At 42.8% G+C, this 16,270-nt stretch overlaps 1 protein-coding gene and 2 non-coding genes across 4 annotated transcripts in view; 1 reads left to right on the top strand and 2 right to left on the bottom strand.

The window, feature by feature from the left end:
* The window catches only part of TEX2 (testis expressed 2), a 105,358-nt gene extending 98,314 nt beyond the window's left edge, over positions 1-7,044 (top strand). For both annotated transcript variants that reach the window (XM_069482779.1, XM_069482780.1), the window contains exons 10-12: positions 276-485; positions 3,312-3,432; positions 5,176-7,044. In XM_069482779.1, coding sequence (XP_069338880.1) covers positions 276-485; positions 3,312-3,432; positions 5,176-5,298 — 454 coding nt within the window. In that variant the 3' untranslated portion in view covers positions 5,299-7,044. The remainder of the gene's footprint in view (positions 1-275; positions 486-3,311; positions 3,433-5,175) is intronic.
* A 712-nt stretch (positions 7,045-7,756) lies between these two features.
* LOC138392782 (small nucleolar RNA SNORA76) lies at positions 7,757-7,890 on the bottom strand. The gene has a single exon (XR_011235056.1). It is a non-coding gene; the product is annotated as a small nucleolar RNA SNORA76 (small nucleolar RNA).
* A 194-nt stretch (positions 7,891-8,084) lies between these two features.
* LOC138392768 (small nucleolar RNA SNORD104) lies at positions 8,085-8,154 on the bottom strand. Its single transcript, XR_011235044.1, has one exon. It is a non-coding gene; the product is annotated as a small nucleolar RNA SNORD104 (small nucleolar RNA).
* Between the last annotated feature and the right edge of the window lie 8,116 nt (positions 8,155-16,270).

The following is a 16,270-nucleotide window of genomic DNA, read 5'->3' as shown; positions in this document are numbered from 1 at the left end:
GGTGATTTGGCACCCCCAGGGGACATTTGCCGATGTCTGGAGACATTTGTTATTGTCATGACTGGGGGGCAAGTGCTACTGGCATCTATTAGGTAGAGGTCAGGGAGGCTGTTAAACATCCTGCAATGCACAGGACGGCGCCCCCAACACGGACTCACCCAGCGCAGAACCCAGGAGTGCTGCTCTCAAGTAAGGTGGACAGACAGCCTCCAGTTTCTGTTTGTGAAAGAGCAGAGGTCTTTACTAACACCCACATTTGTGTTCCACATTTGAAGGTATGTTGGAGGTCATCGAACAAGTAAGATTATGAGGTTTGTTGATAAAATTACCAAGTCAAAATATTTCCAAAAAGCAACGGAGACAGAGTTCATTAAAAAGAAGATTGAAGAAGTCTCCAATACACCCCTTCTGCTAACTGTTGAAGTACAGGAATGTAGAGGAACCTTGGCAGTCAACATTCCACCACCCCCGACTGACCGAATATGGTACGTAGGGGGCCCTTAGGGACAGCAAGTGATTCCTCTTGTTGCATGACCATAAAAATCCCAGCCTGCTCAACCTTGGGATTATGGAAAATACCTTCTCCTGGGCAGAAGCACTTCTAAACATTTTTCATGGGACCTTTATGTTAGTTGTAAATCTGACTGTACTTTCTTCTGTGACTGGCTAGTTCATATTTAAAGATTCATCTTCACACAGTAGGAAAAGTTAAGGTAAATACATGAAGTTCATGGGATGAGCCGTTTCCTTTCTTGGTCTTCCCCCTCTCTAAAGCCAACTGTTCCACCAGTAGTAACAGCTGTCATTTGTAGAAAGAGCTCTTATTTTCTGCCGGGCCTGGGTTGTAACTGCATCCCTGGTTCTCGTAGCATCCAGTCGAGGTGGGTGCCCTTGTTATCCCTACTTTTTGGATGGGGTCACGTATCCAGCAGAATCGGGACAGTTGGGGGCCTTCCCTGAGTTGGACCTGGATGTTGAGGAGGCAGGAACATGCGAACTTGCTATTTGTGGTGGGAGGCCTGTCGGAGGAGTTGGTTCTCAGATCCAGCTGCATGTTAGAATCACTGGAGGACTTGCTAAAAATACAGATAGGCCTGGCCCATCCCCTAGGATCTTGGGGGGAGTTGGGAGTGATTAAGCCAGGGTTGAGAATAACTAAAATAAATCATTCATGGTCCACCATCAGTATCTGTGAATATCAATTTAAAATCAACATTCCAAGTCCTATGAAATGGGCATGGTATATACAATGATTGCATAAGAGATTTCATTGTACCATAAACTACACTCACATTAAAAATATCGCTCTATTAAGGTTTATAAACAGGGAAAAAAATGAAAAGACAAAAAATATATATAGCTCTGTGTTCTATCATAGAGTAAAACCAACATGCTAGTATTTATATATATTGTTGGTGTTTATTAGGGTTTGTAGGAATGATCAGAAGAGGATTTTTTAAATTGAGTAACCATTTGATGATGATTGATATTAGTATTACCCAATAAAACTTAAAAACACCCTTTTAGATTTTATTTTTTAAGTAACATTTTCATTATTAAAAAAAAAGTGAGAGATTAGAAGAAATGAGAAAAAAACAACCTGGAAAAAAAATAAAAGCCCATAATCTTACCATTCAGAAATAACCACTGTTAATTCCTTACTGTACAATCTTCTAAACTTTTAAAAAAAATTTTTTTTTTTTTTTTTGAGACAGAGTCTCACTCTGTTGCCCAGGCTAGAGTGAGTGCCGTGGCGTCAGCCTAGCTCACAGCAACCTCAAACTCCTGAGCTCAAGGGATCCTCCTGTCTCAGCCTCCCGAGTAGCTGGGACTACAGTCATGTACCACCATGCCCGCCTAATTTTTTCTATATATATTTTTAGCTGTCCATGTAATTTCTTTCTATTTTTAGTAGAGATGGGGTCTCGCTCTTGCTCAGGCTGGTCTTGAACTCCTGAGCTCAAACGATCCGCCCACCTCGGCCTCCCAGAGTGCTAGGATTACAGGCGTGAGCCACCACGCCCGGCCTAAAAAAATTTTTAATAGTAAGAGTTGGTAGGCCGGGCGCGGTGGCTCACGCCTGTAATCCTAGCACTCTGGGAGGCCGAGGCGGGTGGATCGCTCAAGGTCAGGAGTTCGAGACCAGCCTGAGCAAGAGCGAGACCCCGTCTCTACTAAAAATAGAAAGAAATTATATGGACAACTAAAATATATATAGAAAAAATTAGCCGGGCATGGTGGCGCGTGCCTGTAGTCCCAGCTACTCGGGAGGCTGAGGCAGTAGGATCGCTTGAGCCCAGGAGTTTGAGGTTGCTGTGAGCTAGGCTGACGCCACGGCACTCACTCTAGCCCGGGCAACAAAGTGAGACTCTGTCTCAAAAAAAAAAAAAAAAAGAGTTGGTAAAACATTTCTTCCACTTACTGCCAAGTTCTTTGATTTATCAGTTACAAATGCCACTGCTCAGTGGCAGGTAAAATTAGAGGCCTCACTGGCAAGTGACACTTGCACATAAAAAAAAAAAAAAAAAAGGGCCTCTAGGGTAGTGCCACTCAACACATGCTCAAGTGCCAAATTGTATGTTATTGATCCACAGAGATAAATATAGATATGGAGAGTGTTTAGAAACATTTATGACAATTTGACATTTTTTGTATTTCTAAAAACGTTGGTCTATGACAGATTCAAGTTTTCAGATGGTTTGCTAGCACACAAGGTGTTGTGTAGATACTTTACTGACAGTTCTGAGGGCCAGTCTGCTCCCTTAGGAAGCCACAGAGTGGCACAGTGTGGGGGAAAAAGCAGGTTGCGGAACGTTACCAATCGACATGCACAGGAGAGTGAGGAAATTGAGCCCACTTCTCTCAGGGTCCTCTGTCAGGATGACATGCAGGCAGAGGCAGTATCTTTCCCTTTCTGCTTTATCTACTTGTATGTATGTTTTGATTTCGTAATGTACACATACTACTTTTATAAAAATAGAAAAAAGGTCATTGCCATTTTAGGAAAAACAAAACCCAAAAAGTAATGCCCATGTCATGGACTTTTCCAGTGGCACTGCCTGGCTTTCCTAGTTTGTCAGAACTGTTCTAAATCCAGCCCAACCCTAACACCATCCAGGGAACACAGGGAGCTCATGGTTCAAACTTTCTGTGTTAAATTATTTTTGGAGGGGCTTTCAGAATAAGAGAACACTTTAAATACTGACTTTAATACACTTTAAACCCCCGTGTGAATGAGGAATGTGTGCTGTCCATGCTTGTCTACTTCCTTTCTTTGCTTCTAAATGTGGTTATTACTTGTCTTCAAAAAGGTATGGTTTCCGGAAGCCACCATATGTGGAGCTGAAAGCTCGGCCAAAACTTGGAGAGAGAGAAGTAACTTTAGTTCACGTGACAGACTGGATAGAGAAGAAACTGGAGCAGGAGTTTCAGGTAAACGTATTATCTAGTGTTTCACACCAAGGGAACCTACCTCTGCGTAGAATTGAGGTTCTGAACCTCATCTGGGTCAGGATCCTCTTTTGAGATGAAAGCTATGGACCTCATCCTAGGAGAGTACACATTTGATCAAACATGAGCATAAAATTTGGGATTTAGTTTCAAAAGCCCTGAAACTTATCCACAGAACGTTACAAAGTGGCCTTCAGAGGAAACCCAAAAGATGTGGATCAGAGGGCAAAATGATGATGTTTTGTACAGTAAGCCTGCTGGAACTCGCTAGACTTGGTTCTTTCCCAGGTGAGGCCTGCATTGGCTAATAGCACCTGGGCTGTGGTCAGGGCAGCTGCTCACTGCCCTGGTGTGGTGTCCACCTTGCTCAGTTTGTCCAGTTCAACACACATTCACGGGAACCCTTCTGTGTGCCAGGTCCCACCTACCCTGGGAGCCTCTAGATGAATCAGGCGTGTCCCTCCCCTGGATAGCTGCTAGTGCAGTCTTTTTTTTTTTTTTTTTATTTCAGCATATTATGGGGGCACAAAAGTTTAGGTTACATATATTGCCCTTGCCCCCCCCACCCCCGAGTCAGAGGCTAGTGCCGTCTTGGAGTCTATAAGCCAGAGTTTATTCTCCAAGCCTGTTTTCTGCATTCTGCCGCCAAAGATAATAATAGCAGCGCAGCTGAGGTCCTGCGATGAACTATGTCCATTAAATTTTTATCAGATATTTGAGGCACCAGTTGTCTGTCAAGGTTTTATGGATTAGCAAACTACTCACTTCGTAATGAATTTCACCTTTTGAAGAAGACCTACATTCTTTTGGTATATTTTGAGTTACTACCTTTTAAAAAATCATGTTATTCAAAAGCTAGAGATTAAACGTAACCAATTTCTGAAAAAGCATAATGTTATCACCAAATGGAAAGGTACTGTGAAGCCAGTTAGGGGGGAAAAACCTCTTGCCTTCAGTTTTTTCCTTTTTCTTAGATTCCTAGATTCTACACTAGGAATTTGGGTGGCTGGCTCATCCCTTTTGGGGGTATTGGGCTACAAGGACCAAAAGAAAGGGAGAGGGGGCAGAGATGGGTGCCTGGTAGTTTTGAGACAGGTTGGGAAGCTGAAGCTATGCCCCCTCCCATAGTGACCTGCTAGTTTTCAATTATGCTTTTGTCAGAGAGCATTCATGAGGACTGAAGGCATTGCCAACATTCATACATGAAGCTATTTTATAAACAGAGAGGCAAAGCACTGTACTGTCAGTCACTGATTATCCTTTGGGTGCTCACTATAGATTTCTTTCATATATAGCTTTGTGTGGTTCTGGTTTGGAAAAAAATTAGCTTACATTTCATTGCTAGGATTTAAAGAGATAAATTCACTTGGAATATGTGTTCTGAACATAGTAATTTGGAAATACTGTGAGCAGCTGAGGCCAATTCTCCTAAATTAATGTTGTTGAGTATTTATCAATTCATATGAGTGACTTTATTATATGTACATGAAAGGCTGCTTCTGCCTCAAAGCTGATTTATTGGATTCTGGTCTTCATGGACTGGTGTGATTCCTCAACTCTTTCTAAATTAAAGTATGGTGGGAGAATTAGTTTGGAATGTGTAGGAAGTTTTCATATGTATTTTTAAAAACATGTCCAAGGCCTAAAATTCTCATCAGAACAAAATAGGATGACAGCCTGGCAAAGCATTCTTCCACATGGCTCTTCTTTAATATCTTCCTGCAGAAAGTTTTTGTCATGCCAAACATGGATGATGTTTATATCCCCATAATGCACTCAGCCATGGACCCTCGTTCCACTTCCTGCCTCCTGAAGGACCCATCTGTGGAGGCAGCAGATCAGCCATGATGGATGACCTTGGACGTTCCCAGTATTATGAGATAAAGTTTAAGGTGTGGGGTTCTTGGCCACCATCTGTGCTGTAGCACTGGCCTTTAATGTGCCACAGCCAGTTTCTTAAAGGACTGCTTCTGCCCTCTGCCTGCCGGTGCCCATTCCACTGTGAGGTGTCATTCCCTGCATCCAGTGACAGGTGTCTGGACTGCCTACTGCGAAGCTTTGACCTGGCAAAGGAGACTATGGAAGAATCATCATAGTGGATCCAAAAGTTACAGGTGATTCACACCATCGCTTTTTTAAGTCTACCAGTTTTTGTGGCAGGATATGAGCACATTAAGAACAAAGCTGTACAGCTGGAAGGCTTCCCCTTGCCTCCTTGACTCCTCCAAACCTTTTCCTCAGGCAGCGGTGCACAATGGAACATTTTTTCACTTCTACACTTTGTATGCAGCCCTCCACACTCCCAGAGAATGTCAGTGTGGTGACATGTGTGGAAAGTGGGGAGTGGAATTTTGTGAGCCTTTTCATTGGTGTTAAGCAACTTTTTTTCCACATTAAATTGTGCATTTTGGAAGCAAGTAGCCATAGAACATACACTAACACACTGTCAGCTGGGGTAGGGACAGTGGAATTTATGTGAACATTAGGCAGAGCCATGAGATCAAACCATCCCAAGCCTTTTACCAATGAGGTACAATCACCTGGTTTCTAACTAATTCTGATTTTTCCTGAGATAGGAGCATATGTGAAAACAGCAACACTGCACACAACTAGATTGTTCTCTCATGGGGTGGGGCCAGAAAGCCAGAGCCAGTCTTCCCATCTGGCGTTTCCTGTGTGCTCCAGCTTTTATATAGGAATCTAAATGCTTTGTTCATCTAATTGGTTGGGGTGAGTTTTGTGGGTAGTTTCTTTTTCTGATGGCCAAAAGGGAAAACTGCCCTCTAAGTCAAGACCAAAAGTTTGCTCAACACTACATACTCAAAATTAATGTGACTTTTCTTTAATGTTGCCAACTTAATTTTGTGCATTTGTGTCAGAATGTTTAGTTTACAAGGTTGGGGGCTCTCTAATTGTATAATTTGCTTTGAGAAGTAAACCTAATACATTTTTTGGTTATTTTAAGCTGCGATGTCAAAATTACCTTGGGTAATTTTTGATAATTTACATCTGTGGACAAAGCTAATAGTGGTTTTTTTTTTTTTTTAAGCAGCACCTTGCCTGAACGCGACCTTAAAGAAATTAATATATTGAAAAAGTATATTTGAATCCTTATTTGATTATTTTAATTGCACCATTAAAACATTTGACTTAAATTGTTTGACCATTCCAGTCTGTGTACTGTTCTAATTTCTCATTGTGTGGGCCAATTTGCCTGTCAAGAGTCCTGTTCACTGGTCTTTATAATTTTTGTGCAATAACTAAAGGCAAAGGACTAAATGCACTACTGTGTAAAGAGATTACACGACTGTACCCTATTGCACCTTAAATAGTATGTGGGGACTTACAATCGCTTGCATTGTTTCACAAAATAAATATCTCATGTCAAATACTAGATAAGCATCCAAGTTATTTCTACGGAATCCTGTTCAGATAATAGGGACAGAATAAACAGTACTGAACACTTGGGCCCTCACCTGGCAATAGCAGCTTTGGTGTACTGGGTGATTTGCGGCCCAGTCCTTATAAGGATGCAAGGCAGTCTTCACCATACATATATATATATCTCCTCTGTCCACATTTAAGGAACCTAGTTGAAGTTCAAAACTGCTCCCAACCTGGAGCTCACAGCCTTAATCACCTAGTAATCCTGTTAATTTGGGGCCCTTCAGTTACTGAATATAAAGCACTTGGGCTTCCTTGCCCACCACTGCTGCCTTGTACACAGAACTGATGCACAGCACGTGGAAGCCCACGTGGAAGATCTTGTATCAATGGCAACACCTGGATTGTGAACAAGTGATTTGTGTAATTATTTAGGTTCCGGTATTATACCCAGCTATACATAAAATGTAACTCATCTTCGCAACCGTGTTTTAATTTGCCCAAAGCTTTAGACCCACACTTGTCACACGGTACCCAAATAAGCAAGCAGTTCATTTGTGTTAATAGGTCGCGATTACACTTTAGCCAGGAGTTAAAACTCGAAACTCATCCGGGTCCTCTGTAGTACCCCGCGGCCCTTCGCCACCCCACACTGCCTTTAACTGAACCTGCACGTTTCTCACTGGCCACTAAAGGGCGACAGTTTGGGACTTCCGGGGAAGGCACAGGGTTCCCAATGCAACTCAGCGAGGGCAGAGGAATGTATGGGTGCACTGGTGGGCCACTCACTATGCGGCAAAGGCTACAGTATCACCGTCAACCCCACCCACCAGGGGCATTCCGGTCTTGGTATAAGCCGGGTTACAGCCAGAGTCGTCGCAAAAAGCCTGGAAAACTGCCTACCCCGGCAGCCGGGCAGCCGCCATGTCGCTCGCGGTTAAAAGGGCCGCCCGCGGAGGAAGCAGGCGGCCCCAGTTATGCGCAAGCCCATGCTCTGGCGCTGCAGCCTGACCCCCGGCGCCACGCGGAGGCGCGACGGGGGCTCAAAGGCAGCGCGTCGCGGACAACACATACCGACACCAGCGTTGGGGTTAAGCCATTTTATTGAGGGGAACAGGGAACAAAAAAGGGCGTAGAACGATGAGATCTGACGTCTTCGGCCGGGCCGAAACCTGTAAGATCAACCGTAGAGGGTAAGCGGGGTGCGCCCTCCGGCTTGTCCCCTCCCCCCTCCATCTCCGCTGCAGCCGGCTCAGACTCCAGTTCGCATCACCCGCGTCAGCAGTCTAACACGTGCTTTAATTGGAATGTCATCACGGCTAGCCGGCCCCGAGCCTTGCACCCAGCTCCCGGGCCCACCCAGCCGTTACAGCCCGGTCAGCGAACATAACTAACCTCCCAGCCTTTGCAGACGCGAAAAGGCTCAAAAGCCCGTACAGCGCTTACTTAAAGGAGCAAACCGGAGGTGGTTGGGCGGGCTTTACCGCCATTAACCAATAGTAAGTCAAACTTCCGACCACGTGCATGTAAAGTGGTCTGATGATTGGCCGTGCTCGCTGAGTCCTCCGGAGTGTGGACAGGTCACATACCAACCATAGAGATGGGAGTCTAGGAGACGCCGAGAGTTTGAGAGTTGTGCAGTCGCCGGAGTTTTTAGGAGGTTATTTCTACATCTCTACCGCGGGCTTGTAATTAGCACATGTCTCTGCAGTACACAAAAGAAAGTTTTACAAAGAACAGGAGACAAGTAATGCCTTTTTTTCCCTGGGGGGGGGGGAAGATTATTCTTTGATCCAAAGCAATAATTATTTTGACAAGTGTTTAGTACCCTCTAGATAATTATTTATTTTTATTGCTGTTTAAACTTTCGTTATTTTGACATTTATTACATAATGGTACAGCTTCTACTTTGAGGAAAGTATTTAAGTTTTCTTTGTGGCCTAAAATATCAATTTTTTATAAGTGTTCCACACCTTCTTGAAATGATGTTTTCACTATCATGTACAAATTGCAAAGTATTTATTAGTTCAACCTTAGTTATATTGTATCACATTGTCCAAATCTCTATTTTCTGTATTATATACCTGATTGGACATGTGTTCACTGTCATTTATTGATAGTGATATGTTAAGGATATGCTTCAGCTGGGTGTGGTAGCTCATGCCTGTAATCCTAGCACTCCAGGAGGCTGAGGAGGAAGGATTGCTTGAACTCAGGAGTTCTAGACCAACCTGTCTAAGAGCAAGACTGTCTCTACTAAAAATTAGCTGAGCGTCCTGGTGCGTGCCTGTAGTCCCAGCTACTCCTGAGGCTGAGGCAAGAGGATCACTTGAGCCCAGGTGTTTGAGGTTGCAGTGAGCTAAGATGAAGCCATTGCACTCTACCCAGGGCTACAGAGCAAGACTGTCTCAAGAAAAAAGAGTAGGCTTCAAATACCAAGTGCTGACAAAGATGCAGAGCAACATGAGTTTTGCTCCATTACTTACATTTGGGAATGCAAAATGAGGTAGCCATTTTGGAAAAGAAGTCAGGCAGTTTCTTATAAAGTTGAACATACACTTACTATTTGACCCAGCAGTCCCCAGGTATTTAACCAAGAGAAATGAAAACTTCTGTTCACATAAAATCCTGTAAATAAATGTTGATAGCAATGTCATGTATAATCCGCCCCCCAAGCACTCAAATGCCTTTCAGTAGGTGAATGGATAAGCAAATTGTGATACATCCACATAACTGAATGCTACTTGGCAATGAAATGGAATGAACTGTTGACACATGCAATACTTGGAAGATTCTCAGAGGCATTATGCTGAATAAAAGGCGCACTGTATAGAAGTCTTTATGGACATTTGTTTGCATTTCATTTGGGAGTGGAATTACTGGGTCATGTGATAAGTATATTTCTTTAACTTTAAAAGGAACTGCTAGCACAATTCCAATCGCAAAGATGTGGAAACAACCCAAATGCCCATCAATTCATGAATAGATTAGCAAAATGTGGTATATGTATACCATGGAATATTACTCAGCTATTAGAAATAATGGCGATATGGCATCTCTTTGGTTCTCCTGGAGAGAGTTGGAACCCATTCTATTAAGTGAAGTATCCCAAGAATGGAAAAATAAGCACCACATGTACTCACCAGCAAACTGGTTTCCCTGAGTGCACATTTGGGAATAACACCAATTGGGTATCGGACAGAGGTCGGGGCTGGGGGGAAGGGATGGGTGTATACCTACTTGATGAGTGCGATGTGCACTGCCTGGGGAATGGACACGCTTGAAGTTCTGACTGGGGGGGATGGGGTGGGGGGAGGGGATGGGTGCACTGTCTAGGAAATGGACACAATTGAAGCTCAGACTTGGGAGGATGGGGAGGCATGGGCAATATATATAGCCTGAGCTTTTGTACCCCCATAATGAGCTGAAAAACAAAAAAAGAGAAAAAAAGATAATTCATCACAGTATAAACTCAGCTCTTATTCATGCAATTGTGCTGCCACACTAGTTTCCATGGTCTGATGTTGCACCCCGAGAAGGTTTGTTTTTTGGTTCATTCCTTCATTCATTAATTCATTAACTATTGGTTAAATATCTTTTACATAATAAAACCTAATTATTGGAGAATAGTAGAGAAAAAAAATAAAAAAATAAAAATAAAAGGAACTGCTAAACTATTTTTCAAAGCACTTGTGTCATTTTACGTTCCCACCTGCAATGTATGATAGTTCTAGTTGCATCAAATCCTAGTCAACACTTGGTACTGCCACTCTAATTTCAGCCATGTTAGTGGGTGTGTAGTAATATCTAATTGTGGACAGGGTCTTGCTCTGTCAACTAAAGATGTTGAGGATCTTTTCATATGCTTGTCCAGTGACTATTAGAATATCTCCTTTTGTAAGGTGTTCAAAAGGCAAAAGCCCACTTTTTTTTTTTTTTTTTTTTTTTTTTTGAGACAGAGTCTCACTCTGTTGCTCCAGGTAGAGTGCAGTGGCATCAGCTTAGCTCACAGCAACCTCAAACTCCTGGGCTCAAGCGATCCTCTTGCCTCAGCCTCCAGAGTAGCTAGGACTACAGACCCATGCCATGACACCCTGCTAATTTTTTTCTATTTTTTAGTACAGACAGGGTCTAGCTCTTACTCAGGCTGGTCTCTAACTTCTAGCTCAAGTGATCCTCCAGCCTTGGCCTCCCAGAATGCTAGGATTACAGGCATGAATGAGCCACCTTGCCTGGCCCCACTTTTAAAATTATTTTCTTATTAATGAGTTCTTTGACAGTCTGCTGCTCTGCCTTTCTGTGCCTCCTGCCCTGCTGGTTCCAGCTAGTCGAGAATCCACTGTGCTGGGTCTAGCCTGGGTGACAGAATAAGACCCTGTCTCAAAAAAAAAAAAAAAAAAAACCAACAACAAAACTTTAGCTGTAGGTTTTTCATAGATGCCCGTTTTGAGATTAAAGAAATTCCTTATTATTTCTAGTTAGCTGGGAGTTTTTACCAAGAGTACAGGTTGAATTTTGTCAAATGTTTTTTTAGCATTGATTGAAATAATCATATAAGTTTTCTCCTTTATTCAGCCTACTTGTTTAATTAAATGAATTGGTTTTCAAATGTTAAACCAATCTTGCATTGCTGGGACAAACTTCACTTAATTATTATGCATTATCATCTTTATATATTGCTGGATTTGATTGGCTAATATATTTTTTATTTTATTTTTAATTGACAAATAATTGTATATATTTATGGGGTGCAATGTGATGTTATGATACGCACACACACATATTGCAGAATGATTAGCTCAAGCTAATTAAGATATCCATTGGTGGCCGGGCGCGGTGGCTCACGCCTGTAAGCCTAGCACTCTGGGAGGCTGAGGCGGGCGGATTGTTTGAACTCAGGAGTTTGAGACCAGCCTGAGCAAGAGCAAGACCCTGTCTCTACTAAAAATACAAAGAAATTATATGCACAGCTAAAAATATATATAGAAAAATTAGCCAGGCATGGTGATGCATGCCTGTAGTCCCAGCTATTCTGGAAGCTGAGGCAGGAGGATTGCTTGAGCCCAGGAGTTTGAGGTTGCTGTGAGCTAGGCAGACACCACAGCACTCTAGCCTGGGCAACAGAGTGAGATTCTGTCTCAAAAAAAAAAAAAAAAGATATCCATTGGTTAATATATTTTTAAGGAATATTGTTCTGTAATTTTCTTGTAATGTTTTTGATATTAGCATTGGTAATGCTGGACTCATAAAAGGGGTTGGGAAGTGTCTCTTTTCTTTTTGTTTTTAAATATTTGTTTATTTATCTATCTATCTATCTATCTATTTATTTATTTATGAGACAGCCAGGCTGGAGTGCAGTGGCACGATCATAGCTCACTGCAGCCTCAAACTCTCGGGCTCAAATGATCCTTCTACCTCAGCCTCCTGAGTAACTGGGACTCCAGGCATGTGCCACCACACTCAGCTAATTTTTTGAATTTTTTTTTTAGAGACAGGGTCTTGCTATGTTGTCCAGGTGGTCTGGAACTCCTGGCCTCAAGGGTTCCTCCTGCCTCGGCCTCCAACATGCTGGGATTACAGATGTGAGAAGGTTTTAAATTATGAATTAAATTTCTTTGATAGATACGAGATTGTTCAGATTTAAAATTTTTTCCTGTGTCAGTTTTTCTAATTTATTATCATTAAGGAATTTGTCCATGTCATCTACGTTATTGAATTTTTTGGCAAGACATTATTTATAATATTCCCTTATTATCCTTTTAATATCTGTAGGATCTCTAATGATGGCTCCTCTTTCATTTCTGATATTAGTAATTTTTGGGTTTTTTTTTCCCTTGATCAGTCTAGCTAGAAATTTATCAGTTTTTAACTTCACTGATATTCTGGTTTTTTTAAATTATTTCCACTCATCTTTATTGTTTCCTTTCTTCTACTTATTTTGAATTTAATTAGCTCTTCTTCTAGTTTCTTAAAGTGGATGCTCAGATTATTAATTTGAGACCTTTCTTCTTTTCTAATATAAGCCATTTAAAACTATAATTTTCACTCTAAGGACTGCTTTAGAGGCATCCCACAGATTATATTGTTTTTTCATTAACATTTAATTAAAAATATTTTCTAATTTCCCTCGATTTCTTCTTTTACCCATGGGTTATTTGGAAGAGTTAGGTTTAATTTCCAAATATTCAGCAATTTTCCAGATATCCTGTTGTTATTAATATCTAATTTAATTATGTTGTGGTGAGAGAATTTGCACCACAACACTTGGCTAGTTTTTCTAATTTGTATAGAGACAGGGTCTTCATATGTTGCCCAGGCTGGTTTTGAACTCCTGTCCTCACGTGTCCAGCCCTCCACTGAAGATTTTTAATATCAAGGGCTCAGGCCAGAACCAATCATTGTGGGAGGGTGATAGACAATGCTGATTGGTTTACTCATTCTGGACCCTCCTGGAGCTGGAAGCTATGATGGTGCCACTGCACTCCAGCCCCGCAACAGAGTGAGACCCTGTCTAAAAAAAAAAAAAAAAAAAAAAGAAGGAATAAGGGTGGGTGTGGTGACTCACGCCTGTAATTCTATCACTATCACTTTGGGAAGCTGAGGCAGGAGGATCACTTGAGGCCAAGAGTTCAAAACCAGCCTGAGCAAACATAGCAAGACCCCGTCACTACAAAAAAAAATTTTAAAAATTAGCCAGGCGTGGTGTGCACCTGATGTCCCAGCTGCTTGGGAGGCTGAGGCGGGAGGATGGCTTGAGCCCAGGAGTTTGAAGTTACAGTGAGCTACGATGGTGCTACTGAGCAAGACCCCCTCTCTACAAAATAACAAATATTTTTTTAATGGATGCTAAGAAAACAACCACATTGTTTATTTTTTAAAGTACATTTTTCTAACTTTCAAAATCAAGAACAAAGCAACAGTCTTCAACACCACAGCATGAAGGTATTTAAACACCTTTCTTTCGTCTCCATACTCTAAACAACATTCTCCCTTCTGCACACACATTCCTGGTGAATAGTCATTTAAAGGCGTTGGAAGTTACAGACTTTGCTTATTGTTAGTTGTAGGAAGCCCCAAGGTGGGGAGGGGCATGGCCCTTTCTGGAGCTGAAAGAAGGTGACAGTGGCTGGAGCATGGAGAACAGGGAGAGTGGGACGAATGAGGCAGACGAGGCAGGCAGGGGCCATTCACACAGCCTGTGGGTCACGGTGAAGGTCTTGGATTTTTAAGAGCAAAGAAAGGCACTGACAGGTTTTAAGCAGGAGAGTGACATAGTCTGATCAAGTTCAAGCTCCTTGATGTGACACTGTACAGTCCAGATTTATCGCCCCACCAAGAATAACATGAGCTACCAGTTGGAGTGCCTTCCCCGGTAAGACAGTGTACCTACTTCAGCTCTAGTTCTCAGGACAGTCCTAAAAGGTAATCTTATTTCCGTTTTTTTAGTCCAATTCTCAGAACAATCAGAGAACCAAGGCTCAGAGAGATTACGTTTTTTGTTTACATTTACACAATTATTATGATAAATGGCCAAGCAGAGCTGGGATTTGAACTCGTGGCACTTTGATTTCAAAGTTATGCCCTGGATCACGATACCATGCAGCCCCCTTAAGAGTACCTTTAGCTGTAGTCAAAACTATGCCTTGTTATCTGAGAAGGTTGAGTTCATCCAATATTCACACCTGCGCACTTCTCACTCTAAAGGGAGGAACCATCCAACGAAACAAGGCGCCAGGTAAGGGAAAGGGAGGGGAATCCCAACCCGGAACAGCAGACTCAACCAAAAATCATACAGAAGAGCCACGGTCTGAGGCTCTAGAGCAGAGTCTAGAAGAATGTTGGATTTGGAGGGACCTGAGGCAAGTGTGGAAGAGAGTCCTGCAAAGTGAGGGCAAAACAAGCATGTCAGGATGAAAGGTGGGGGAAGACGGAGGACGTTGTCTGGAACGACTGTCCAGTCAGCACGGAGACTGGCTCTCACAGGCTGGCTTGGGTGTGTGGGTGGGGGGAGGTGTTATGTGGAAGCCTGAAGGGACCAAAATCATTCCATGTGATTTCCCTCCACTTCCCTTAACTGTCTGTATCCATCCTTCCCTCCCACCTCAGACAAAGATATAGCATCTCATCGCTTGTTCTTTCAATGAACATTTTAAAAGTCCCTGTCCTGTACTTGATCCTGTTCTGGACACTGGAAATAGGAATATGAATAAAATAGTTCCTGTCCTCAGGTAGCCCACAAGGTATTAATAGTTGGGGGTAAAAACAACAAAAACCTGCATTTTATGCACTTTTTATCTCTTTCCTCTCCCCTTCAACCACAAAGACTTCTGCAGGTATAGGTGTGATCAGGAAGAGAAAAGGAGAAAGAAAACTATTCTTGATTGAGAGTTGGCCACGGGCTACATGTAGTCAAATATGTTATCAATTTAGTCCTCAGAAACCCTGGGCCAGCATTTTAATCAAGTCTTATTGGTTGTGAAGTGATGGAAACGCGATTCAAACTAGCTGGCGTAACTTGGGAACAGTTCCGTTGACTGGGGAAGGAGAGCTGAGCAGGCTGATCTCAGGCCTACTGCTGTAGAATCAGAACTTAGACTTGTTCAGGGCTCTCTGACTATATTATTACTAATGCTTCTCTTTCCTTACCAACTTCTTTGTTTTGAATTTACTTTCTTTATAGGACAGAGAGAGCTCCTGGGCCTCACACCTCTTAGCTTTGCCACCAGAAAGGAAATAAGTCTTTTTTCATGGCTCTGTTTGGAATCAGATTGGTTACAAGCCTACCCCATGAGTCAAATAAAGGTGTCCCCATGGGTAGCTATTTTGGTTATCTGTTACTGCATGACAAACCACCCCATAACTCAGTAGTTTAAAACAACAGCCATTTTATTTTCTCTCACCATTCTGTGAGTTAACTGGGCTCAGTTGGGAGGTTCTTCTGCTCTGTGTGGTGTTAGTAAAGGTAATCTGGGGCTTGACTGGGCCAGAGCACCCAGGAGGGCTTGCCCAGATGGCTGGCAGCTGAGTGCTCTGGCTTAGAACAGCTTCATTCTCCTCTATGTGGCTGCGTGTGACACGGGCTTCTTCCATCATGGTGGCGAGGTTCCAAGAGGGAGTGTCTCGAGAGCCAGTATTCTAAGAGGAAGGAAATGAAAGTTGCCAGGCTTCTTAAGACTTGGTCTGGGAAGGCCCACAATGTCACTGCTGGTCAAAGCCAGTCACAGGGCCAGTCCAGATTCAAAGCAGGGAAAATAAGTTCCACCTTTTGATGGGAAGAGCAGCATGTGCATATTGGAGGAGAATTGTTTGGGGCCATCTTTGGAATCTAGCCACCACAGCGTACATGATCAGCCCAGCCTGCGTAGGTGTCCACACCATGAAGCATATCTGTCTGCCTCCCCTGCCTCATCCCCCACCACTCCTCTGCAGAGAAGCC

This window comes from Eulemur rufifrons, chromosome 9 (assembly GCF_041146395.1).
Source record: "Eulemur rufifrons isolate Redbay chromosome 9, OSU_ERuf_1, whole genome shotgun sequence".
Taxonomy (NCBI): Eukaryota; Metazoa; Chordata; class Mammalia; order Primates; family Lemuridae; genus Eulemur; species Eulemur rufifrons.
Note: the sequence above shows the minus strand (reverse complement) of the source record. Positions and strands in the feature narration are given on the sequence as shown.